Genomic DNA, 27,242 nt, shown 5'->3' with positions numbered 1-27,242 from the left:
CAGTTCAAACATGCATTTTAGTCTGGGACTAGGCTTAAACCTTGTCTGTGAAACCTGGGGATAGTCTTGCAGACTTGAACTGAAATGAACTCATGCACACTACCTAGTGGACCTGTTGTCTTTGAGTGCACAAACCAATTGCACATGCACTGTTGTCCGTGCAGAGACAAAATTATGGCTCATTCGCCATGGAATGGAAGTTGAATGTGTCAGGCACATTGCATTGTAGGATATAGAATCAGTTATTATTTATGTTTTGCATCATTGCATTCAATTTTGTGTAAAACAATGCTGTATGTCAGCTACATAAAATATTGAATAGAAATTACTAACGTTTAGTCTAATTCATCACACTGGAAATGGAAAGTCAAGTTTCGAGTGCACCGGATTGTGAGATACAGTCCATGGAGTTTCACATTATCAAATGTAGTAGGCTACTTCATCATCCGGAGAACCCATACACAAAAAAAATATGAATATTGTGCACAGCATACCTAGTACTGCAGAAATAGTAAAGCGTAGGATTAGAATAGGCTGCACATTTTGTGAAATGTAGTTGGTCTATATCATCTAGGTATTACAGAAATCTTGCATACTACTGTATGCACAGTATACACTCTCCAGAGGTAGTATTCTAGTATCCTATTCCAAACATATAAATCTGTGCTAACACTAGGAGGTGATCTTCTGCCTCTTTTTCTATGTGATGTTGAACCTTCCTGCGTGACAAACACAATCCGGTCACAAATGTGCACACACTCTCCCTCCTCATGCATGCTTACAACTTGCATCTGCCCACACACACGCTAAAGCATCAACAGCAGCCAGAGCCAGAGGAGAGGAGGCAGCTCACAGTCAGAGCCCATTTGAGTCAAACACAGCTCACTGCAGCACATGTGCAGGAACGAAAATAAGGGGACAGGTGGGCCTTCGTATTCCACTATGCGTGACTATAATTATTCAGCAACACTGAAGACACATTTAAAATACCCAATTGTTTAAAGGAGAACAGGATATATGACTTTGAATACCATAACACTTATATATCTCAACATGCAACACATAAAAATTGGATAAATGTTGCAGTCATGACCTTCCTTTTCCAATGTGATGAACAGATGAGATTTATAACATCTTCATTTTGACTTGGTATTTGATCAGACTGCCTAAAGTTGTTTTTAAAGCATTTTCCCCAAAACGGAATGGAGAATAAAAAATCGCCATATTTTTTAATTTGTGTGACAACAACATAGCTATTATTTTATCAAACATTTGTATAATGCCTACTGGTTCACATACTATAAAAAAAAAAAAAAAAAACACAGCAATCAGTATACAGTTTATTCAGAGTATTCAATAAGAAGTAAGCCTGAACACAGCCAACAGAATCCCATTTTTAGGATGTTGACATGCAAAGTTGAGACTGCACAATTTATTGGGATAGAATTAAGATTTTTAACATGCTAAATAAATCAATAAATAAATCTAAGTTCACCCTTAAGAATCTACTCAGAAACATGAAGTTCATCAAGGTAATCAGAGTATGATTTCAATTCAGAAAGCAAACATTTGTTTAAACTTATGTCCTTTCCTTGTCTGTGCGATTTGCGTTGATTAGCAAAGTAATGTCCATCACAGCTCTGAGAAGAGTGGATGGGTAAATAGTGTGTCTCCCTCTGCTGGTGAACGTAGAACTGTGCAGTTAACAGTCAATCACTTCACATATGTATGTGCATGATGTTACTCAAACACATACAATGCATAAACACAACATTATGCAAATAATCAAGAATCAAGTATAGTGGAAAATGCAGACACATGGCAGGTAAATTGGAAAAGCTGTAACCAGACAATCAGGCTGTAATCATTTAAGATGATTATTATTATTATTATTTTACTTGATTGCAGGTAAACAAGAAGTCAAATATAGAAGTTTAACCTTAGTAATCACAAACAGATGTTTCCGGTACTATGCAGTCAGAAAGTAACAGCATTTTAAGAATGAAAAGAAAGTTTTAATCTAAATAAAAGCACTCTTGGAACATTGTGTGTCCAGGCAAATTAGAAGACAAGAAATGACCATTGTATAGTTATGAGTCCAGTTAATTGTTATTATTACTGTAGTAAAGATATCTTCACATCACGTCATAAGCATCAAGGAACATTCTAGAACTCTCAATTTTCAGAGACACTTTCTTCTTTTTCCCCAGGCAGCTGTAATAATGTGGATGGACAAATATTCATATCTGACAGAGCGGTCAGCCTTTGATGGACAGATGAAAGATTGTTGGGATAAATACTGATGCTCAGTGAGTAAGCCTCTGTGTACCTATTTCTCATATGAAAAAGCTCTGTTATATATACTGACCAGTAAAGCACAGGAGGTTAACACAACACTCATTTTAGAGACATTTACTTGGATTGTTCACAAATTTTATTCATGATAATAATAAATCAAAGCTTCAAACAATCTGACCAGTATAAAAAAACAAAACTCAAAAGTGAAGAAAAAATCTTTTCTTTTTGATGAAAAGAAGAATGAAAAAACAAACAGTTAAAGTTATCAAAATACATATACTGTATTATACTTAAGTATACATTTATAGATCTATGTAAATATTTTTTTTCAAAATATTAGGGCCATTACAACCATATATATTCTCAATGTAAAAAATACATCCATTAAAAAACATGAGGGATAATTGAATGTACAGCAGCCATCACTGGTTTTACTGATTTTTAGGGAATTTTCAAGCAACCGTTGCGTGACTCATTAATAAAAAATACTCTTCAATCAAAGCTGTAATTGACACGCGTTCTAAATTGTTTAAATCGGCTACATTTTCTTTGTATTGTCTTTGTAAAATCATATCTGATAATATCTAATCATTTCAATTATACAGTTATACATTTTGGAAACAGTTGACTTGAGGCAAAGGAATTTGTACTGAATTAATAGCCCTGTCTTCCACAACAATTGATCTGAAACTACAATAAGAAGTGAAATATAGTCAACTGCAAGAAAAAACAATTCCTTATAAGAGGATTTCTCACATTTCTTAGTCGGTGTCTGGTGTGTGTACAACAAAATATTTCAAAGAACCCAAATAAAACATAGAAAAGACTAGAAAGGAAACTAAATAGAAACAGTACCACCAGCATTAGCAAAACTAAAAATCAGAGTTTTGTCATTGGTATGTGTAAGTTGTTCCAGGGACCCATCCAGAGTTCCTCTTCATCAGACAGTGTTTGCTCACATGGAGATTCTACCGAATCTTTAATTTCCCTGTTGTCCACTGAGGACTCCTGCTCACAGTTCCCCCTATCCTGCTCCAAACGGGCTTTATCGATGTTGGATTTGGGCCCTGTGCTGTTAAGGCCCATTATACTACACTCTTTGGAGTTGAGGTTGTGATCAGTAACATAGGAATGGTCAGTGGTTGTGCCGATAATAGACCCATTGTCTTCCGTTCCATTTAAAGGTAAATGCTCTTCGTGTGTGACACCTAGCTTATCTAGTTTTTTAAATTGTTTGCCTAATCGTGTTGGTGAGCCCAGTTTTAAGTTGTTGGGGTAAGGGGGCCTCCGTGTTCGGATGATGGTACCGTTTTGGGCAAGGTATACTGATCCGTTGATGTTACTGTGGCTGCTGACGTTGGGTATGCGATTGCGTGTGACATCCGGCCCACTGTCCTCTCCTGTTGAAGTTGTGTCGTGCTCTCTGTCAAACACCAGTTTGACCCTCTTTTTTTTGCCAGCCTGTAGATTAGAGAGAAGAATTACAAACATAAACCAACTATCAAAGAGAACCCCCCCTAGAGACTAATGGTGAAAAATTGCAATCGTAACCAAACTGATTCTTGTGTTCCCCCCGAATAGAGAAGCAAACTGACTGCTCCACATATGGTATCAATATCATATCAAAGCACTCAAAGGGATAAGGTTTTTGGGAAAGGAAACATGAGATGATTAAAATAAATGTTCTGAAAACACAGTTTAGCAGTGATGGTAAATGTAAGTTCACTCAAGAGAAGGAATTTCAGAAGCACACCAGAAACATGAACGGCATGCCATTTTCAGCACTTCCATGCAGTCGGAATGGTTCCAAAACACACCAGAATAAGAGAAAAGACTGTGAGAAAAGTTGGAATCTCTTCACTCCATGACAGAAGTCAGTTAAGTCTTACTTGGCCCCTTTTTTAGAAAGCTGTGGAATCTCCTGATTCGGATTCTGCATCTGTTACTTCCGTGGTTCCTTCGGTTCCTGATTGCTTTGAGCGAATCATAGAGCCACTCTCAGATGCTGAGCCACTGCCTGAAGTTATGGCATCCTCATCCACCTCTGTGATGGGTGAGAGGCCTCCAAATGCTTCATCTGAACTCTCCATCACGCTGTTCTCTGTGGCGTACGGTGTGCCTCCACTTCCTGCCGCTGAGATCACACTTGACCTCCGTGACATTGATCCTTCACTCATCTCACTGGCAGACTCTCTGCTCTCATCTGCGGTTCCATCCTCCTCTTCTTCTTCAGAAGCCTCTTCCTCCTCCTCACTCTCCTCATCAATGGTGTCCTGGGATGATCGGGTAATTATGCTCTTGCGAGAGCGTCGGCTTCCTGCTGCTGATCTGGAGCTCGTAGAGCTTCTCTCACTGTCGGACACAGAAACAGCATCTGATCCAGTGGCATCTGATGGAGCAGATCCGCTCATTTCTGTCTCTTCAGCCTCTTCAGAGCCACTCGCTGACCCCATCTCACCACTGCTCTCCTCACCAGACACTGATGCTTGTGATGACCTTACTGAAGACCCCTTAGAGCTGCCACCTGATCCACTGCCACTCAGAGTACCACTTGCACTACCAGAAACACTTCCACTTCTGCTGCTCCGAGTTCCTGCACTCGAACGTGCCGAGGAACCCTCAGTACGGGATGATTTCATTGATGAGCGAGCAGAAGACGGCTCCGTTCCCGATCCTGACTCTTCTGTTCCTTTAGACTCTTCTTCAGATTCTTCCTCAGACTCCTTTTCTGTGGCAGAACTCTTCTCAGCGCTGGACTCTTCCTCGGTTCCTGATTTTTCAGTCCCAGATCCAGACTCTTTTTCTGTTCCTGAGGTCTTTCCAGACCCTGACTCTTCCTCCGAGCCGGATTCCTCCTCTGAACCCGACCCTTTCTCGGTTTCAGATTCTTTCTCAGATGCTGACTCTGCCTCGGAATCCTTTTCGGTTCCTGACTTTTCAGTCCCAGATTTTGATTTACTCTCCTCATCAGAATCACCGGGTTCTTCTGGCTCTGATTCAGAATCAACTGTGCTCTCATTGGCATCATCTCGGTCCAGATCCACTTTCAGATAATCTTTGTCATCAGTGGAGCCTCCTACACTGCTCCTATCGGACGATTCCTCCTCGTCTGAGCCTTTCTTTCGGCTCTCTGCCTCTGATCCACTCCCGCTGGCCTCAGGCTCACTGACACTGATGGACACTTTAGATTTCTTCTCTTCTCTCTCTGACTCGGTTGCAGACTCGTCTTTCTCACTCACAGAGCTTCTACTGATGCTGCTCTGTGATTTCCTTCTAATTTGCAGCTTGTTTGCCAGATTAATGCGTTTCAGGACTTTCCCAAGCCGACTCCTGGCAGTGGACGTGCCATCAATGGAAGTGGTGCTCTGCCCACCCGTCAGGCTCTCTTGACTATCAATACGACGTGCAGATGTCAGCTTGGCGTAATCTTTGTCTTTCTTCCCTTTCCCAAACATCATTGGGAAGATCCTGGCCTTCTTCCATGGGGAGGTAGGTTCAGTTTTCTTCCCAGCAGCGAGGAACTTGCTGAGCTTCATGACAGACTTCAGCCTTTTTGCAGCTTTGGATTGTTCAGGTTCAGACTCTGCTGGCTCCTCAGCAGGAACCTCAGACTCTTCCTGTTCAATCTCATCCTCTGGTGGGAAATCCTGGAATCCCACACGCTTTCCACGCCCGCGACCTCTCCCTCGCCCACCTCTCCCTCTTCCCCGACCCTGTTGTGACAGCAATTCTTTTAAAACAATCTCATTAATCACAGTTTACATGAAACCCGGTTTAAAAAATGCATGACATGAAAATGATTTTCTATTGGTGATGACAAGATTATGAGTAATAAAACAAAAGAAAACATAACTGCACCATATCCTAAGTTGTCTGTGAATGAATGTGTAAGATTACCTCTGGTCCACCATAGTAATATCCTTCGTCCTCCACGATGGCCTCTCCATACTCATCATACATGGGTGTGATCAGCCTCCTGCGGCTGCCGTAGGGCGGATAGGGATCATATCTGGATGTAGGAATGGAAATATTACAACATGTGAACTTCGAGTTATTGTGCTGTGCAGAACAATATTAAAAGTGATTTCAATTTTGCTAATTTCCACTAGATGGAACTAGCCCATCTCTTTAACCACATGCCTTCTCTCCTATACCCTACTCTTCAAAGACATCTCAACCAACCTGATGTCAGCAAACCTAAACATGTTTCCTAGCTGGCTAAAAGTGTTGGGCAAAATTACGTATAAACTTCAATGCTTTTTTAAAAATCTTTAAAAACAAGGTTTCGTCAAGACAAAATTCAAAGTTTGTCTTGACAAATGTTGCTTTTCTATTTTGAAAAAGTTTGTCTTGACTAACGTTTAATTGAATTAAGTTTAATTGAATTGAACTGTAATGTAACTACCTTACATTAACATTTGAATAGCAATTCTGCATCCTGTTTGTTACCTCAATTCAAATTGAGGAATTGACCTGCTTTTTAAAAAGCATTCTTAATTCAATTCCAAAAAGACAAAAAATAAGCTTTTCTAAAAAAAAAAAAATTAGTGATATATTTTAAGTAATAAGTAAACAAACAAACAGAAAACCTTACAACACCTTTAATTCAAAGCTAATATACATTCTGAGTACTTTGGAGATCAGATTTCCAACAGGTTTGGAAATAGGTTTGAAGTGTTTATTCAAGATGGGAAAAGGCAAATCAGATGCCTCATTACACTTGCAATCAACATCAGTCCACTCCACCCACACAGGACAAACAGCCTCTGTGATCAAGGGATTAAAGGCTAAACCCCCATTAAATATCCCTAAGCTAAATAGTCCTGGATCTTCAGCAGGACGGGCCTTTCTGATAGCAGGTGCCGTTTAGTCTGACAGAAGTGCAACACTTATCTTTCCCACTCTCTCCCTTGATGTATGTGGAATCAAAGCCATCCTTCATTCTCATAGGCCTTGAATATGGACAAAGAAAACCTTGACATCCAGAGTGCACAAACAGATACAATTTTGAGGGAATTCTCATTGCATTGCTCATTTTATAAAATTGCTTTTAAAAATGTTACTGAGAAATCCATTAAATGCCAACCTTCTTCTAAGAAAGGGTTTTTCAAACTGTGGGTCGCAAAAAGGGAAAAGGTGGTCGCACTTGGTTGCAGCTAAATTTACGTTTCGCTGAATAACACACACACATACACTCACACAAAAACAGTTTAGTCTGGGGCTGCAATAATATAACAGCACTGAAAAAACTTTACTATTGCTTGCAATTTAATTACATAAATATGCGTTGCGTTTCATAGTGAAAAGCATGCTCGTAAAACAACTTGTGTGCATTACATTGGATAATTCAAATGTCACGAAAGGCTGTTGCAGGTCTGTTCATTAATCTCTGTCATTTCTGTTCAACTCAGCGCTGTTATCTTTCAGAGAAATGGTCGTAAGAGTGCGTTCTTTGCATTTCCGTGCAAACCTTCCAACTCATAAAGGAAATATGTCTGTAAATAGCATTTCACTTGTACAAACAGAACGAGCATGAGAACATTGTATGTGCTAAACACTGCGATTAGTTTGACAACACTCGCAGCATGGATCACAGTTGATATCTGGACCGGAGCAAGCGTGTTTCAAGTTTTTAATGGACAAAGCCTATTTCATCTACTCTAATGCTCCAAAAGTGAACCAGCGATGGAAACGTTTGGGAACCCCCTTTCTATGAGATACAGTCCCTGATATGAAAACCTAGTGCTAAGATTAATAGCTAGGTGAACAGTTTTTTATTTTTATTTTATTATATCTTTCTCTATAATGTGCATTTTAGCATGACTGGAATGCTGGATTGACCATTCAACATCATGGACTGGTGCCATTCATTTTAAAATGTCAATTAATAGCCCTAGTCCTCTATCATTAGAGATCTTGATCTTGATGTTAAAGTAAATCATCTGTTCTGTGGTGCTCAAAGCTAACGCTCAGAGCACTACAGAGGCCTTAAGACCATCTGCTGCTCCTCTTGCTGGAAAATTCAAATTACTCTACCGAACGTAATAGAGGATGCAATTACACTTTGAACACTGAACTCGGGTCTGAAAGTCTTAGTAGAAAACATGCGCCTCACGTCTTAATGAATCCACTGAGCTCAGCTAAAGACGGCAGTGTGGAGGTAAGGGTACATTAATCTAATTAAAGCTTCCAGCATCTCCTCAGAAGGGCTGACTTTAAACCATGCAGTTCAACATTTGAACATTTGCAACAGCATCTGTTCCGAATGGTACAATATGTGTCAATTTGAGAGTGTTTACACCCTTTTTCTCTCTCTTCTGCTGTCTCCTTCTGTTTGCAGACACAATATGCTTAGTTAATGTATTGTACCCACAACAAGCATCTTAGTCTTTTAGCCTAAAATCACATGGAGAGTCTGTCTCTATTTTTCTGGTTGGATCTTTTTGTGCTCAGGTGTTTTGTTATCATCAATTGTGAAAATTGGAATAGAGAAAGAAGATAAATACTGAAGTGATCGAAGATGATGAAAAAACGAAGGACACAGGAGACAGACAAAGAGAAAGGGGGCTACTGTATTGGGGGCAGAAATTACATACTTGATCTTCAAGAGAGGAAGAAAATGCATCTGAAATATAAAAACCTAGTCTGTAACAAATACACCCTAGCTTTGAATATATGAAACTCACCCTTGATCGTAGCTGTAGTAGTCTTGAGAATAGTAATCCTGCCCAGGATCGATACCCGATTCCATGGAGAGAGCCTAAAATACAAACATAAAGACAGATGTCAGACTTCATCTTCACACAGTCTACAAAAATTAGTCTGGGTTTGGTGCACAATTTACTATCTAGTCAATAACATTTCTGGCACACAATGTGTTTATTCACTCATAGTTATAACTTAATTTAACCAGGGAATGCAAATGAACATCTAGCTACACTACTGTACCATTACAATGTTTGGATTTTATTTATGTTTTTAATGTATTTGAAAGGAGTCTCTTATGCTCATACCAATTTCAGCATCATTACTCCAGTCCTCAGTGTCACATGAGCCTTTAGAAATCATTCTACATTTTGGTGCTCAAGAACATTTGTGTTGAAATGCTGAAAGCAGTTGTTCTGCTTAATATTTTTGTGGAAGCCGTATTTTTTTCAGGATGAATAGAAAATATTAAAATCTTTTGTGTAATTTTTGATCAATTTAATATATCCTTGGCGAATAAAAGTATGCCTATTAATTTCTTCATTTTTATTTTAGTGGTAGTGTAAGTGTTAGACATTTATCTACAAAAGAAGAAAGAATCTTGAATTTTCACCCAAAATAAAAGTCACCCTTATGATTTTTAGCAAATAATGAATATTAGATTTTGGCCTGTTTATCACACAAAGAAATGACCATGAGTGAGGAAAAAATGACAGCATTTTAATTTTTGGGAACTGTCCTTTTAAAGGTTATTATTTAGCAGTTGAAGACCCAATGAATTTGCTTGATGAATGCAGTTGCTGTTCCTTGATGTATACTCTACAGACCTCAAAATAAACATACATAAACTAATGATCTTTAATGAGAGATATTTAAAATATGCAGTAACGCTAAGAAGATCCGTCAAGGTTACACTTTATTTTGATGGTCCCCTTTAGACATTTTGTTGACTATAAGTGATGTTTACCTACATGTCAACTAACTCTTGACTAACTCGACTAACCAATTATTTATTTATAATACACTTAATATATTTGTGAAATTTCTATCAAAATATCTGAGAATGGAGAATTAAACTGATCTGTTTCAAGAAACAAAAATATTACTTAATTCAAATCAATATTATTAATATATTTAACACACTCTTAAGAAATTGAGTAAGTTTACTCAATTAAAACAATGCACCCCTCCCCCACCCTCTGACGTGAGGACAACTCAACGGTTGAGTGAGCGCGGGCTGTTTGAACTCTCTCCAGTCCAGAACAGTTCTCTCTTCTCAGCGACGCAGAATTGGTGCATTTCCTCTGTGAAATTCAGGTTTGTGTATGTTTTGTTTTATCTATAAAATCATTACTGTGCTTTAAATCATTTTGTTTAACCCTTGTGTGGTGTTCATATTTTTGTTACTCAGCCAGTGTTCGTGGGTCTGGTGGACCCGCTGCATTTTTGGGTTTTAAATTCAACACAATCAAAAATGTTATGTTAAAATACTCAACAGATGTTTACTTCATCCCAATTACAAGCAATATAAACAGCATATGTGGTTAATATTTTCTCTTTACCTTTGTTAGATCACATTTAAGAATTGCAACCTCGTGTGGGAATGGCAGGAGTAGAAGCACAAAACTCACTCTTGCACTCTTTCACACTTACACACAATCTCTCTCTCACACGCACGCACACATACACTCATGCACACACATACACACACCCACAACACACACACACACACACCACACACACACAGACACACACAAAACACCCCCCCCCCCCCTACCTACCAATCACAGAAAACATTTGGCATTTTTTGAATTTCAAAAAACACCATTTAGTATGTTTTAGTATGAGGACACAGATGTCGTCATAAACCATGTTTACGTTGTAATACCCATGTCATTATACACATTTGTGTCCTCATAAACCATATACAAGAACATACACACACTAACAGCAGGCCCTGACAGGAGGAGGACAGAGTAAAGGTACACAGGACCTACAATTTCCACACTTTTATTAGCCCCGGGTCCAGTGGACCCGAACATCCTGTGTGTAATATAAATGTGTAGGGGGGGTGTACAGTGTGTTTTCATTGAAAATGTGTTCTGATATATATTCCTCACAGAAAAAGAGCCAAGGCCAATGAGTCTCAGTTTGAAAAAATAATTAATTGTATAATTTTTCTTTTGATAAAAAATGAAAACGGGTCCAACAGACCTGAACACCATACAAGGGTTAATGCAAAACAACATACAGAGGCATAATGTGACACCTAAACGAGAGTCGCGCCTGTCTTTTCGCGCGATTGAAACGCCTTGCATGAAACACACGAATTTATTCCTAATGAAAATGAATATAATTAATTTGGATGATAAAATGTCCTCAGAACTGTGCACTGTTTGTTTATTGGCAGGTTATGGAGTCAGTCGCTCGCGGTATCTTTCGGCTATGAGTGAAACGCAGGACGGCGGCACGAAAACCAGCGCCGATCTGGTGGAAATTGGATAACAGACTGGTTGATTACACTTAAATTAGGCTACCTGAATGTTTAAATGTTTAATTTTTACTTCTAAAATGTTTGTTAAATGAGTTTAAATGTAGGCAATATTGTATACATGTTAAAACAGTGTAAAATATGCTGCATTGCTGTACTCATCGACAATAAAGGCCAATGTCATGTATACTGGTGGTTGTATGGAATACTATTTTACAAAGGTTTAGAGGAAATAAAAAAAGTTAATATTACTCATAAATAAAAAACAGTTAATATTACTCATAAATATTGTTTTTTATGTTAAATTTTTTCTACTTAATTTTATTTGTTAATGTACCAGATGCAGTACTTTTTTTTTACTTACATTTACTCAATTCATACAGTATATTTCATTGATTTCACAGCTTTAAAATGTACTCAAATTTTTAGTGTAAAAATGTTTCACCCAAAAAAATGAGTAAATCATAGTTAAACTTTTTAGAGTGTAGAATGTCAATAAGCAGATAGTTTACTAAAACTCTAATGAGAGTAGTTGGCTTGTAGTTGCAAGGTTAATTATAGTCAACAGAATGTCTAAAGGGGACCGTTGAAATAAAGGGTTACTTTTGTCAAGAAAACTAAGGAAAGGCATGCAGAAAAACAGAGATGCTACCTCAGGCCGGAGCAGAGAGGGTCTCAACAGCTGCTGCTGGCACAGTCACAAAGAGAGTGAGGGGAGAAAAAAGATTTGACACTAAGAGAGAATACATGAGAGGCAGCACAGAATAAAAGACAAAGAGAATAGCAAGAGATGTTGTTGCTGCATACATTTAAAATGAATGATCAGACTGAGAACATGACAGCAAAAAGATGCAGGAAAGAGTGGGAGGGGGAAAGAACAAGCTCCTGGTGAGAAAGATAATGACAGAGATGCAGATGAGGGAAAATGTTCCATCTTAAGAAGTAGACCAAACTTTAAGAGCTAAAGTGCTTGAAAGGTCAGAAAAGGTCATGTTTGACAGCATGCATAGCCAGTCTATATGCATTAACTCAGACACTGACGTGACATGTTCTTCTTGCTGCAAAATGTGTGTGCAGGCAGAAGTAAGATTAGACACGACTCTTCAATTTACACTTCTTAGTGAGGTGTAAATGTAAGTTTAATGGCTCGCCTCATCTCATTGAGATTCTAGTGAAAGTCTCCCTCAAGGCACTATTGGCGGTCTGAAGTGACAAGGGAACAAGGCACTCTTACCTTCGACTTATTAAAGAAAATACCCATAAATGAAATCAACTATAAGTAGAACTTGATTTTTACATGGTTTAAGGAAAATATAAGAGGTGCTATGCAAGTCGCCATGGTGTTAACGTGATGAGGTATTATTTATATTTATGCAGAAAACTTTTAATGCTACGGCTTTGTTCAAATTCCTAACTCTAAATATGAGTGATATTAATAGTGAAAAAAAAAGAAAAAAAGATTGACTTACCTCTCTGCCAATGCCACGCCTGCTGAAAGAAACAGAGGTGTTAGAAAGAATAACATGTGGCTGGTATTGTGACATCTGTTGACTAGCTAAGTGATTTCAGTCTTGTTTTTGTGGATTCTGACTCACTTTTATCATACAAAAAGCATTTCAACACTCTCTTATCGCTGGACCAGAATGAAAACTATGGGAAAGCACTCGAAAGATAAAAATGCACTCAGGGAAATGGCGCAGATAGTCCTGACACAAGCAATTTTACCTATAGCAAAGACTTAACAAACATGTTAATCTGATTTCTGAAATCCGTCATTTTCTGATAAATAGTAAACCAACACATGCACACGCACACGCACACTCTCACAACCTATATGCAGTAGCTATAAATGGTCCTATACACAAACAAAATTTCCAGGAAAGTTACATTTGAGGGCTCTCAAGGGCCAAAGAGTGAAACCCACTAAGGGATTAGAACAGTGTGACAAATGAGCAGCATGTGTGTTGATCGACGCGAACTACATCTGAAGAAACACCCTCAAAACTATAGGGTGAATCTTATAAATAAAATAAAAAGCCACTGGACATGTTCTTAACAGGTTTTATGAAATTCACCCCACGGATAAAGAGTGGTGTAAGAGGGTGTGCATTACCTGAATAAATGATGAAATATCCCTGTCAAACAAACACATATCTCTCCCACATAATGAATGTGAGTGACAGATGAGTGATGTGGGATGTGTGTGTGGGGGAGGAACGTGATGTCTTTCTCGATGTCCCTCAGGAATGAAGACTAAAAATTTACTGTTTAATGTTATTTTTTTGTATTATTTTTCTTTATTCATTTTCATAATAATTTCATAATGTATTTTGTGAAGTCAGAGTATGTTGTACATGTGTGCTGAGCAGAGATCTGGGATGAGCTATATTTTGCTTAGAGGTATGTGTGCAATGCAACGTTCACTGAGCAGAGATGTTCCACTAATGATGATACTTCAGTTGGCATGTTCTTTAAAAGGAAAGGAATGTTTCAACTGATACAATGTACCACAAAAATATATACACTGAAGGGAAGTTTCTTAATATGGAAAGTGGATTGAACCATGTGTAAGCATGAGGTATACGCAGAGGCGAACCAACACTGAGTGGGGGCCCCAGGCAAAATTAATCAATGAGGCCCTTTATATATATATATATATATATATATATGTTTTATATAATATATAAGATTCTTTTGTTAATATATCTTCATTGCTTAGAGATATTATTATACAAAATTCAAAAAGTAGTTAAAACAGAACATCTAACAGAACATAAGTTTTTTAAAGCATTGTGTGCTTATTTTTTTTAATTAACGAAATGTCAATCTTCATCTTTATAACAGAAGATACAATACAATACAACAATTTTCAAGATACAGTAAATCTTCAAATGTGTAACAGATTGTCACCTTAAAAACAGTCATTTGCGTGGTGGAACAAGCAATGCTATTTAGAAATATATAGTTAGCATCTTAATTTAATATTTGTTTTATTGTTTTATTAGTTCATTAACTAATTGTTTACTCAAGTTTAATGTAAAGAGCTGGATACTTATTACAAATGAAATATTGTCAACTATAGTAAATGTATTGTTTAAAAGTGGACATTTCAAGCTTTATATAGATATATTTCTCATGTATGTGAGACTAGTAGCCTATACGCTGTGTTTCTGTTTATTTTTGAGACGCACTCCAATTCACAGTCCATGAAAGCGCGCCCTGATTGTTTTATTTTATTTTACAAAAGCACAAAGTTTTCTTGTTATTGTGAGTTTACACAAATAAAAGTAGTTGCGACTGATGCATTATTCTTTTCTGTATGGCCAGAAATTTAATATTTTAAGTTTCCACTGTTTATAGGAAAATGCAAGTAATCGCGTCGGCGCCTCCATGTCATGCAGTGCGCGCTCCACACTCGCACAAACACTTGGATATGCGCCTAATAATAGCGAACATTTATCTATGTTAAGGTTAGAGCGAGCGGCCATGCCAGACGGATAAGTCCTTTTCATGTTTAACAAATCAAATCATGCATTTGCTAATTACCGCGAGTAAACGCTGCTCCAGTTTGAAAAAGGCTGCTGAGGCGAGACGGTAAAAGCATAACCAGGTAACGAGAGAGGGGCCCCACTAAGGGGGATGCGGAGATGTTGCTGTGTCTTTATATTAACATTCCTGATTGTTTGAATGATCAGGCATCGGGGGCCCCCTTAAAATGTGGGGCCCCAGGCAATTGCCTGGCTTGCCTGCCCTATTGCGACTCCTCTGGGTATACGTTCCATTTTTAAACATAAACAACATGTTTTGCTATACCTTTCAAGGACGTTGTATGTCCCAGAGTGGTGTATATAAGCTCAATCTTACTGTACCACCTCAGAGAAACATAGAGGCATGAGGGGGTGAGGGAGGAGAAACACAGAGAAACCATTTACAGCTGGCATGATGGGGTGCTGGAATAGAGAAATGGGGAACAGAAAAATGTGGAATGACGACCTCCTTACCTGTAGCCTTATTCTGCTCTGTATCTCTGTCTGATACATGTTTAAAATAATAAATAGAAATCTCTTGGCAAAAGTAACTGGTGTAGCTTCCGTGATTCAACCATAACGGGGGAAAGCATGATTTTCAAATCCACAAGGAAGAAAAGGCAGTTTCTCAATTCTAAGAATGCAAAGAACAAACTTGTGTTCTCGTGGAGACCATTAGGCTACCTTTAAAGAACCATCTAGGTTCACTTGCAAGTCACCATGGTGTTAACGTGATGAGGTATTATTTATATTTATGCAGAAAACGTTTAATACTAGGGCTTTGTTCAAATACATAACTCTAAATCTGAGTGATATTAATAGAGTACTTTTTTGAAGTACTCTCATTTTTAACTCTTTCCCCTCCATAGACGGAAATTTCCGTCATTTATGAGACAACGCTGCGGCTGCCCCACCACTGACGGAAATTTCCGGCTATCCGTGTTTTCACTGTTATACGGTAGGGGGCGCTGTTACACATCTTCTGAAAAAGTACTGAATCTCCTGATCAAAACACACGTGAAGAAGAAGCAGAAACAAGCAATAGCATTTGTAATCATATGCATATGTAAAATAATGTGATCATCAACATTAAACAGCATATAAATCAAAACTGCCTAACGTTACTGAATGAAATGTCGACCCAGGACGGGCTATAGGATTGCAAGCTTTGGGGTGTTGATAGATACTACATCTATGTTATAATCTTCTTTGACAAAAACCTAATTTTCTCAGCTTTTTGCTCAAAATGTTGCTTTTTAAATGAAACTTACCCACATTCAAGTGTTGAATCTTTTTTTTTTCTTTTTTTTTTTTTTTTAAAAGCAGAGGGTCTGTTGTTTCTTTTGATATTGCATGTTCAGATATTGAAAAAACTCAATATCTGGCAGTGGCTTGCAACTTTTCTTTTAAAAAGCAGGCACGGAAAGAGTTAATAGAGCAAGAGAGATTCATTTTATTTTGTGTGGAGCAGGCAATATGAAAGGAGGAAGAGAGAAAGACGTGAACACACGAGAGAAAAGAGAGAATTAGGGTTAGTGATGTCAACGGCAGACTCATCGATTGATTAATTACATTTCTCTAGACCTCACTGTCTGCTTTCATCATGCTGAGCAGGTCATGTGAAATATAGAGCCGTTCCTCTGGACCTACAAACAAGCCCTGACACACACACACACACACATCCTGTCCATCCATTCAGCTCGCACATAAATTTTCTGCCTCAGAGTCAGATAACATAAATAACACAATATATGTAACCGTTGATCATATTTTCTGTCCTTTGTTGTCTATTGAAGAGTTGTGGCTAGAATAAGTGTAATTTCATTTCATTCATTTTTTAACTACTTGGTGCAACAGCAAACACAATGTTTGTGTATTTCAAAGGAGCTCAGAACTGAAGATGATGCATTATTCAATCTGTGTGCATTTGCTTATGTGGTGATGACAGATTTCAAACAGATTGTTCGATATGGATGAGGGAGACGCCATCTGCAGACCAGTGCAGAGATATTGTAGGAGCAGTTGGTCTGAATGGAGAGACATTGACTGCACGCCTGATGGGGTGAATTCAGCGGGGAACGGCAGAGTGAACGTCCCCCTGCTATGCGCCACATCAACGATTAGCTGTATTGTTTAATCTCTATGTGAGTTTTGACTGCTTGAGTTTCTGAAAGGGCAAAAACATCCGCAGGACTGAACCGAGACAGGAGAGCTTCAGGAGGTCTGGCTCTCTTAACAGCTTTTAAAAAGGGTTAGTAAGATAGAAGAGAGAGAGAGAGAGAGAGAGAGAGAGAGAGAGAGAGAGAGAGAGAGAGAGAGAGAGAGAGAGAGAGAGAGAGAGAGAGAGAGAGAGAGAGAGAGAGAGAGAGAGAGAGAGAGAGAGAGAGAGAGAGAGAGAGAGAGAGAGAGAGAGAGAGAGAGAGAGAGAGAGAGACTCTGAATAAACAATGTTGGGGGGTAAAGCATTACAAATAATGTGAGTTATGTAATCAGATTATTTTTTTCCAAATAACTAGTAAAGCATTGCTTTTAAATTTACAATAAAATATCAGAGTTGCTTTTTCAAATAAGTAACACAAATTACTTGGTTTTCCCATTCATTGACTGACAGCTCTTCTGTCCCAATGTTGAGCGAAATCTTGAATAAGTGTAGAGACGTTGTGTGCGCCGTGTAACATTATGGTTATTATAATTCTAAATGTGAGCAAGCATTTACTCATCACTTGCACAAAAACAGATTCAGTATTCCTCAAAATGAATAAAAACAGTGAATTGCAAATGCAGAATATTACACAAACCTTAAATATGTAAAATAACACATTTACTTTATTTAATCTCACTTTATTAAACAATGTCTTTGTTGTTGACCTTCGATGATCCAAGTCAACATAATAAGCTAAAATGAACATCACATTTGTGTTTCATTGTTTTTATTGCTGAAGTAAGAGTGTTGAACTTTCTTCTCATGTCCTATTCTTCTGCAATTCAGAATGGTTTGTGAAAGGTTTGTTTGAGCTGCGCTCTCTACTGTACAGGCGTGAATATGCATTTCCTTCAGTCTGAGGCTTATTGATTTCACTTTTGTTGTGAATAGTTTTTTTTTTTTTTTTTTTTTTTTTAAAGCAAGCAAGCCAAAAGTAACGTAACATTATTTTCCATAAAAAGTAACCAAGTAATGCAATAGTTACTTTTTTAGCTAGTAACATAGTATTGTAACAAATTACTTTTAAAAGTAACTTTCCCCAACACTGAATAAATGAGAAAGACATATAAAGAATTATCTGTTTCTAACCTTCCTTAATGCATATTCCTGGTTTTATTGCAAATGATTCACCAGTGCTCGTTATTCCACATAAAAATGTATTTTCCTAATCTTTAATCTAAAGGTAATAACTTGCTCTTCCTCTGAAGTGACCTTCCTTTCCAATTGGCATCACTTAGACAGTGCAGACTAATAGATAATATAATTTAATTCATTCTTATTCTTTTTTTCTGATCAAACTAAACTGATTAAACAAAATGTGATCTTTAATTATAAGGTCCATCCTCATCAAATTTGATTACAATCTCTATCACTCCTCTCAAGGTCACATGATCACGATAACAGCTTTTCTCACTAACATCTGTCTGCGAGGAAGCACGTCACCGGTTAAACATTAAATATTCATAAACAGTGATGGTCAGTTCAAATATTAGTTTGATTAATCTGATAAAAAGTCCATTATTATTAAATAGATTCTATTGGAAATACATTATTTCACTTGCTCTTCTTAAAAATGTGCAAATTAATGCATGCTGTACTTTTCATACAAAAAAACAAAACAAAAAACAATTTAATATAAATGTAAAATATGCATCACTGCTCAAAAGTTTGGGATCAGTAAGATTTTTTGATAGAAAGAAGTTCCTTATGCTCACCAAAAATACAGTAATATTGTGAAATATTATTATAATTAAAAGAACATTTCTATTTTTTATTTTAACATTTTAAAATGTAATGTATTTCTGTAATGGTAAAGCTGATTTTTCAGCAGCCATTCAGTGTCACATGATCCTTCAGAAATCATTCTAATATGCTAATTTGCTGCTCAAGAAACATTACTTATTATTACCAAAGTTGAAAACAGTTGGTCTTCTTCATATTTTTTTTGTGTGGAAACGTGATACATTTAAAAAAAAAAAAAATGTAACAGAAAGATCAAAAGAATAGCATTTATATGAAATATAACTTTTTTGGTAACATCATAAATGTCTTTGATTAATTCAATGCATCCTTGCAAAACAAAAGTATACATTTCTTTAAAAGCCCAAATTGGAAGGGTAGTGTATGTTTAATTGCACATAGATTTACATATTATCAAAACAAAACAACTGCTTGTATGCAATTTGAAAGCATCAGAACAGTTTAAACCACTAAATTACAAATAATAATGAATAGAAACTGCTTAGAGGTAGAATGTTCTGCATGAACACACACATTTTCTCCTCTGATTATAGCAACACATAAATGTGAAACATTTGTTCTTATAAAACTATATTATAGTTGTTCTTACAAAAATATTTCTATTTGCTTACATGTAGGATTTCATTGTCAAAAAATGTATATCATTTAAGAATTAAAATTTTACATAAAAATTCTGTCACTCCCTTTCTCTGTTGTGTTCTATTTGATTGACAGAAATCCACTCTATGAAGTACTGTTGATATTCTAACATATAAAAACAGCAAAATGTAAGTTATGCACTGAGGAAAAAAAAAAACACCTTTATATCACATTGAAACTATACTCTTACGACCTTCTTTGAGTTGAAGATTATAAAGTGCTCTCAAAATAAAGTGCCCTCGAAATAATGCATGAAAAGGTAAATGATGAAACAGTTGGAGGAGGTTTAGGAAAGAAGATATGAAAAGAGTTCCAGAGTTCATTCAGAAATGAAGGGCTGAAGTGGGCAAAGTCTCTCATTCCTCTGGGATTGGTTGGTTTGAGAGCTGAGTAGAAAAGTCAGATTCTGATTGGCTGGCGTATATTTGGTCCTGTTTAGATTCTGGTTCTTTTAGCATGACAGTCGTGGAGTCTTTACTTCCTCCTTCGCAACTGCAGTCATCTTTCACATCAAGGTTGCCGGTGGATCGGTTCGTGTTCTTGAGGATCCCTCTTAGTTTAGGTGTAGGAGTCGGAGACTGAACTGGGAGTTCAGGAGACTGAATGGGAGTTGGGGTTGGTGGTGGGGTGAAATCCTCTTGCACAGGTGGAGGAGAAAGAAAAGAACGGGGTGGGACAGGCAGAAGGGGTGGTGAGCTGTCCGGAGAGTCTGATATGAATTCCAATGTGATTTCACAAGGCTCCACCGTCATGTAATTGGAGATACTGGAGCTGAACTTCCTCAGGACGGGTGGAGTCGGTCGCTGAGCCGTGGGTGGGGGAGGAGTCTCGCCATCATCCCCGGTGATGATAATGCAGGGTGGGATGTCTTTGCCGACAGAAATTGGACTGGACGACAGCATGATGGCGGTTAGTAGCGGGTCGTCCGGATCCAGAGATGCATAAGAGTCCCGGCTCTGTCTGGGCGTCCGCTCGGCTAAAGCTTGCTGCTCAAACTGTCTAGCCTGTTCTCTGACAGACAGCTTCGTTTCTATGCTACGACCACTCTGATCTAGATCTGCATCAAGTTCTTCCCTGCTGTCCTTAAGCCCCGCCTTCAGCTCTTGCTCCTCCCATTCAGAGGGGTCCCAGAGACCCTTCCGGCGCAGAGCATCATAAAGCCCTTGCCCTCGAAAACGGGACGGCAAGGACCAAGAAGTCATCTGGCTGCAGGGGCTTGTTGGAGACAGAGCATCACTGTCCAGAAATCCAGCAACCCTGTACACCTCCGAGTTGGGCTCCGTACTGCTGGACGCTCCATCCTGGTAAAGCGTATTTTGGGTGGTGAGAGGCCGCTCATCTGAGAAAAAGGTGACTGTGGTCTCTGACTTGGGCAGCTTGTTGAGCAACTTTCCATTTCCGGCACACTGTTTGTAGACTGCGATTGCACGAGAGGCAAAGGTTCTTATGAGACTCTGTCGATCCACCTCCTCGATTACAGACTTTCGGCGCCTTCTGCGGGCCACGAGAGAAAATGAAAGGAGAGGAGAGAAGATTGAAATGTGTGGAAAGAGACAGGAAGGAATTGAGGGAAGAGAACAGCCATGGGAGGATAGGACTCTAATGACCCACTATATAAAAATCCTTCACTTTAATGGACTTTGAAAGAGCATGGCCAAACAAATTTGCTCACGATATTACATTGAGCTTTGAATAAGCTGAATCAAATACTCTCAATTTATGGCTTTTGAGAGAAATAGTCTTACTAAAACTTCAGGAGACATTACGCTGCTGAACTTTTCAGAGTACTTTTCAGTTTGAAAAGTGAAATGATGATTAAACCCATTTAACAAACTTTTGTAGGAAAAGATGTTTAAAACAGAGTTGCTATGATCTTTTTGCTGATAATCATAGGGTACAATGGGGCTAAAGACATTTTCTTCTAAACCATATCCGCGGTTCACTATAAACCTGGAAATTTAGCTGATCCTGATCCTCTGTGCTAAGTTGAATCTAATATTTAATGTACTTGATAAGTAATACTAACACTTTCTCTTCTATATATATTTAAATGCATGTACTGCGTTAGATTAAACTGAGAAGGGTCATAGCACTTGCATATTGTTGTCCTACTGTTAGTTTAATTGCTTCTATTGTTCTCATTTGTAAGTCGCTTTGGATAAAAGCGTCTGCTAAATAAATTTATGTAAAATGTTAATGTAAATGTAATGTTTTTTAAAATGCTATAGATTTATGTAGCACATAAGAATATTTAAAAATACAAAATATATTTTGAGACAAAGGTATTGGTAATGATTTCAGTGTCCTTCAAAGTAATTAAATCAACAGTTTTTCAATAGCTGAATAATATCTAAAAGTATAGTATTTTGGGGGAAAACTTAATTGACGAGATCTGAAATAGCTGGCTGACATTCATTTACACGGCATGGTTTGGTTCAAATGGTCATTGTTATTTATTTAGTTGGGATGATCACCATATGAAGACCTCCGATGCAAAAGCCTCTAAAAGCCACCTCTGTCAAAAATGAGATAATAACATTGAGTGAATGCTCTTCTCACATAGTATACACTCATCAAATAACAAAACACACTTCTGTAACTTAATTTGTATCAATACTGGGGGTATTTTGCCTTATTAACGGTCTTGTACAGTATATCCTCACCACCTTATAAATTAATATGATTATTAAAAAAAAATCACTACAAAATGTGCTGATCCATCAATGTTCAATAAAAAAGGACATATATTTCCCACATTTTCCTTAAAGGAGAACTCCGGTCAATTTTAACATTGAGCTAATTTTTTTGTAAATTTGGAGTGCTGTCAGTACAGAGAACAACGACAAAAATCGGTGTTGCCTACACCGTGTTATCCTCTTTTTAAAATTTGCACCCTGTTGACTTCAATGGGGCAAGTTTTAAACCTGCTTTTAGCCTCTTAACATCCTTGATGTGTCATTACAAGTGCCCAGCCATGTGAGTGATTCCTTCAGAACACGGTGAATCTGACTGCAGTAGATGTGCAAGATATGAATAAAAATGATGTTATTTCAGCCAGCGCACATACCTGTGTTTACATCCTGTTTTTGGTTGAAGTCCACAGTAGTCGATTGTCGAGTTCGGGCGCGTGATCATAGGTACTAAACCTATGCGCGTGAACTCGACAATCGACTACTGTGGGCTTCAACCAAAAACAGGATGTAAATACAGGTATGTGCGCTGGCTGAATTAACATCATTTTTATTCATATCTTTCACATCTACTGCAGTCAGATTCACCCGGGTTCACTCTAAAGGAATCACTCACATGGCTGGGCACTTGTAATGACACATCAAGGATGTTAAGAGGCTAAAAGCAGGTTTAAAACTTGCCCCATCTAAGTCAACAGGGTGCAAATTTTAAAAAGAGGATAACACGGTGTAGGCAACACCGATTTTTGTCGTTGTTCTCTGTACTGACAGCACTCCAAATGTACAAAAAAATGAGCTCAATGTTAAAATTGACCGGAGTTCTCCTTTAAGTTTTGGACATACTTCAAGCTAAATCTAAGAATGGACTGTGTGTGAACTTTCTTAAAAAACTATTCTGTTCATTCTGTAATAAAAACAGGAATGCATCGGAGAGCCACTTAATAGTAGAAATTTAAGTTGTAATTCTAATTGAGACACTGACACTATTTTTTCATGTTTAATACTCTAAATCTGCTTGCCGAATTGCAGAGCTTGTGCAAATATATCCACATCTCCATGATCAGATGTTTTCTTAACTACTGTTTTCTCACTGCTGTCATTTTTGTTGTGTGTTCATTTTGTTGTTGAAAGGAAAGTGAGCAGCACATACACACGTATTTTTAGACTTTTTTTTTTATACCCCTATGTGAAAAATGAAAAAGAACTTGGCCAAGAGTATATCGGGGCCTGTAAGATGTGCCTTTAGCCCTGTTGTACGCTACCTGCAAAACAAAGGCTAGCACTGCCATGTTGTTTCTTAATACATCGTCATCTGAGACATGGTCAGAGATAGAAATATCCTACATGCAACCTTGTATGGAACGCAAACTTAATATGATGAATTCAAGCAGGCACAGTGTGTCCAAAATCAAAATTGTGCACTACCAGCTATGAAGCACAAAGATCCTATACCAGCACTCATAAACCACTCATAAATCTGTTCAGATAATCTTTGTTCAAACTTCAATCAAGATGATCTGTTACAATGTCGAGTCTCAAAGTGAAGGACGAGAAGTGTATTTCTTTGCTTTGTGGAGAAAGCTGCGAGGAACCACTACAGCCAGAAGCGAAGGCTTTTTCTAGCTAGACTACTCAAGCTTTAATCTGCTATGCAGCTACACACATGGATCTGTGCATTTTTTTTTGACATCATTCAAAAAACATTTAATAACATAAAAAAATAAATGTAAATAGTATCAAAATTTTCTTTTCAATATGCAATTTGAAATAAATCGAGGCATAAAAGATTAAATGGTTAAGCAAACTACAAGAGCAGCTACACAGGGACTAGAAACCACAAAACTGAGTCAAGAGGGATTTTAAAATAGATAGCAGATTTGTAAGAAAGAACACTGCAGGGAAATGCAGCATATTTCATGTTACTCACTGTAGTCCAAGCCTGGAAAATACAGAGAGAAGATGAGAATGAATGAAACATGAGAAGAAAAATAGTGATAAGAATTTAACACAGACAGGCCCTGTTCACATTTGGCATTAAAATGCATTTTCAATGACTGAATCAGAAACTTGATCACATTAAAAGCCAGATGTAAATGCGCACAAAATCATGCTTTTTACACCAATGCAAATGTGTTTTTGTTATTCACACACAGTGTAATTATGTAATACGTAAGCATTCACACTGTGCAAGGTGCAAGGAATAAATGCAATCCAGATATATCCAGATATTCTCTAAATATGGAATGCATGTTAATATCCCATGTAAAGGGGCCCAAGAGACACAAAAGGCAAATTAGAGAGGAAATGCAACCACTCATCCATTCAACCATTCATTACACATGTAAAGAAATGAGCATTACGATACATGCAAAAAAACAAAAAACTAAAGGGCTAAAATTTCATTTGAAATGGCAATGTAAAGAAAATATATCCAGGTCACATTTCACCCCAAAATCAATTAAAAAATTACATTAAATCAAGAAAATGACAAGTATTTAAGAATGTACTTGCACTACAAATTCTTGTTACCATAATGTGTCTAATTGTTGTTGTTGCTGCATTGTTCACAGCAAGGTTATTTTATAGTTAATGAAAACTAAAACTAAACAATAAAAACATGTTTCATTACCTGAAATAATATAAAAAAAAAAAACCTAAACTTATTTCATTTCAGCTAGTTACATTAGCAACATTTATAATTTTCATTTAGTTAATTATCTTGATGCACTAAAATGGCCAAAAATAAAACTATAAAAAAAATAAAAAAAAATAAAAAAAAAAATAAAAAAATAAATAAATAAATAAATATATAAATAAAAAAAACATATATACAATAACTTATAAAAATGTAAAATTACTGCAACTTTAACTGAAATTAAAAAGAAATTAGAAAATACAAATATCTGGAAAAATAATAATAAAACATTAATTCAAAATATTTCAATCTCATTTAAAAAATGTCTCAATGATACTAAAATAACACTGGTTCACAGTATTTTTTGAAATGTCCATCAAGACATGTATCAGATAGAATGTCATGATAAATACCAAAAAAATAAAAAAATAATAAATGACAAAAAAAAGTGAAAAATGTGTGTGTGTGTGTGTGTGTGTGTGTGTGTGTGTGTGTGTGTGTGTGTGTGTGTGTGTGTGTGTGTGTCACAGAGAGAAAAAAATATTTTCTAAGGTTGCTGACAGGCTATGTTATTATTCATATCCAACAAAAGAACAAACTGTTTGCCCAGATAAACAAGCAAACAAATCCTGCCCTTATGTCCTGTTACTTTCTGTTGATGGTATTAAACTGCAGTTCAGCATCTATTCTAATGAATTCAATACAAAACCTCGTCTTTTCCGCTGTCTATTTGTGTTAGCAGCTGCATTTGTTTTGATTGCATTAAATCAAAAGCACTTTAAAAGCCTTTACCTGAGGGACGCAGATGCTGTGCTGTGGCTATAATCTTTTAATCTATTAACATTTCATTCCACTCACAACAGCCTTTAGCTTGGCATTGGACTCCTGCTACGCTAAATGTCCAGTGAGCACATCTCGGATGGTCTTAATATTAAAGCCAAAAGTGCAGCTAGTGGTTTAACTTCAATTTTTCGAAGCAACACAGAATTATAAAACATAATTTACCACTTTATTTACTAAATATTCAGTTCCTGCAGCGTCTGCTCTCGTGCCAACACAATACGCATGCGTCGGGATGGAGTAATATTTTGTAAATAAAGTGGTAAATTATGGTTTTTTGAACAAACAAAGCATATAAAATAAAAATATATCAAAATAAGCTTCATAAAATTGAGCTTTAACCATTGGAGTCACATGGATTACTTTAATGATGTCTTCAGTACCTTTCTGGGGATTGAAAGTGGTAGTTGCGTAGACTGTCAATGGAGGGACAGAGAGCTCTCAGATTTCACGAAAAAGATCTTCATTTGTGTTTCCAAAGATGAATGAAAGTCTTACAGTTTTTGAATGACATGAGGGTGAGTAATTATGACAGAATTTTCATTTCTGGGTGAACAAACCCTTCAAATTTGACTAATTATACTGTTATGGACTACTTTTATGATCTTGTTTTGGTCAAAAATATTTCTGTGGTGAACCAACAAAGAAAGTCATATAAGTTTGAAATGACAACAGAAGTGTATGACAGAAATGTCATTTGTTGTGCTATTCTCTAGTTTCCAACAGACACACTCACACAAAATGTGTTTCTCCTTTTCTGTAAAATCTCGTAAATCATCTCTCAGCTGTCTCTTCTGAAGGTTGAAGGTATTATTTAGGACAGGTTACTTACATGCCGCCGTCTCCAAGTTCCTCGTAGAGATTGGTCGGAGCGCCACCTCCTGTTGATTTGGCAGTAGGAAGTGACATCTGGATCCGGGCAGTTTTGGCACACTCGGCCTGCCTCCTGTAAAGCACCCCCAAATAGTGAGTTTCCTTTTTTCAAAAGCCTCATTTCAGCTCTATTATTGGAAGATATGAGGTCTGGAGATCCGGCAACTCTCATTTGATCTATTCCAGCACTTTTTATTCATGCATTGCAAAATATCATGGGATATTCAGCACCTTTCACAGTGAGATGAGGTGTTTTATTAGGAGGGAACTGAACCTGGCTCACTTTGTTCTCTGTGAGGTCATGAAACCAATCATTTCTGCTCATTTTCAAAGGCATTGCTATTGCGCCGGAATCAGAGAGGGCTGGAGTGAGTACGTCCTTTGCTCCTCATCTCAATTCATGCACTCTACTCATATGTTCCCTTTTTAAAGGACTGAACCGTATAACGAGGGTATAAAAGCACACAGTCTCCGGCAAATAATTAATCAAAAAGAAGAATTTGAACTTACTCTTTGAACCTGAGTGTAGAGTCCACATGCAGCAACAGGAGGGCAGGGAAAGAGGAAGAGGAAAGAAGAA

At 37.3% G+C, this 27,242-nt stretch overlaps 2 protein-coding genes across 2 annotated transcripts in view; both read right to left on the bottom strand.

The window, feature by feature from the left end:
- Nucleotides 1-2,418: 2,418 nt before the first annotated feature.
- pcdh15a (protocadherin-related 15a) overlaps nt 2,419-27,242 on the bottom strand; it is a 231,075-nt gene continuing 206,251 nt past the window's right edge. The window contains exons 30-36 of the mRNA XM_079856369.1: nt 26,622-26,735; nt 12,964-12,982; nt 12,147-12,182; nt 8,985-9,058; nt 6,196-6,307; nt 4,188-6,011; nt 2,419-3,759 (exon numbers count right to left, since the gene is read on the bottom strand). Of these exons, the coding sequence (XP_079712495.1) occupies nt 4,200-6,011; nt 6,196-6,307; nt 8,985-9,058; nt 12,147-12,182; nt 12,964-12,982; nt 26,622-26,735 (2,167 nt within the window). The 3' untranslated portion in view covers nt 2,419-3,759; nt 4,188-4,199. The remainder of the gene's footprint in view (nt 3,760-4,187; nt 6,012-6,195; nt 6,308-8,984; nt 9,059-12,146; nt 12,183-12,963; nt 12,983-26,621; nt 26,736-27,242) is intronic.
- On the bottom strand, nt 18,155-26,729 carry LOC307148706 (protocadherin-15-like). Its single transcript, XM_079854422.1, has 2 exons — nt 26,618-26,729; nt 18,155-21,118 (listed from the first exon to the last, which is right to left on the bottom strand). The coding sequence occupies exon 2, from the start codon at nt 20,824-20,826 to the stop codon at nt 19,981-19,983; it is 846 nt and encodes a 281-aa protein (XP_079710548.1). The 5' UTR covers nt 20,827-21,118; nt 26,618-26,729; the 3' UTR covers nt 18,155-19,980.

The sequence above is a fragment of the Squalius cephalus genome, assembly GCF_949319135.1.
Source record: "Squalius cephalus genome assembly, chromosome: 21".
NCBI classification, from domain to species: domain Eukaryota; kingdom Metazoa; phylum Chordata; class Actinopteri; order Cypriniformes; family Leuciscidae; genus Squalius; species Squalius cephalus.
This window is presented reverse-complemented; position numbering and strand designations above follow the sequence as displayed.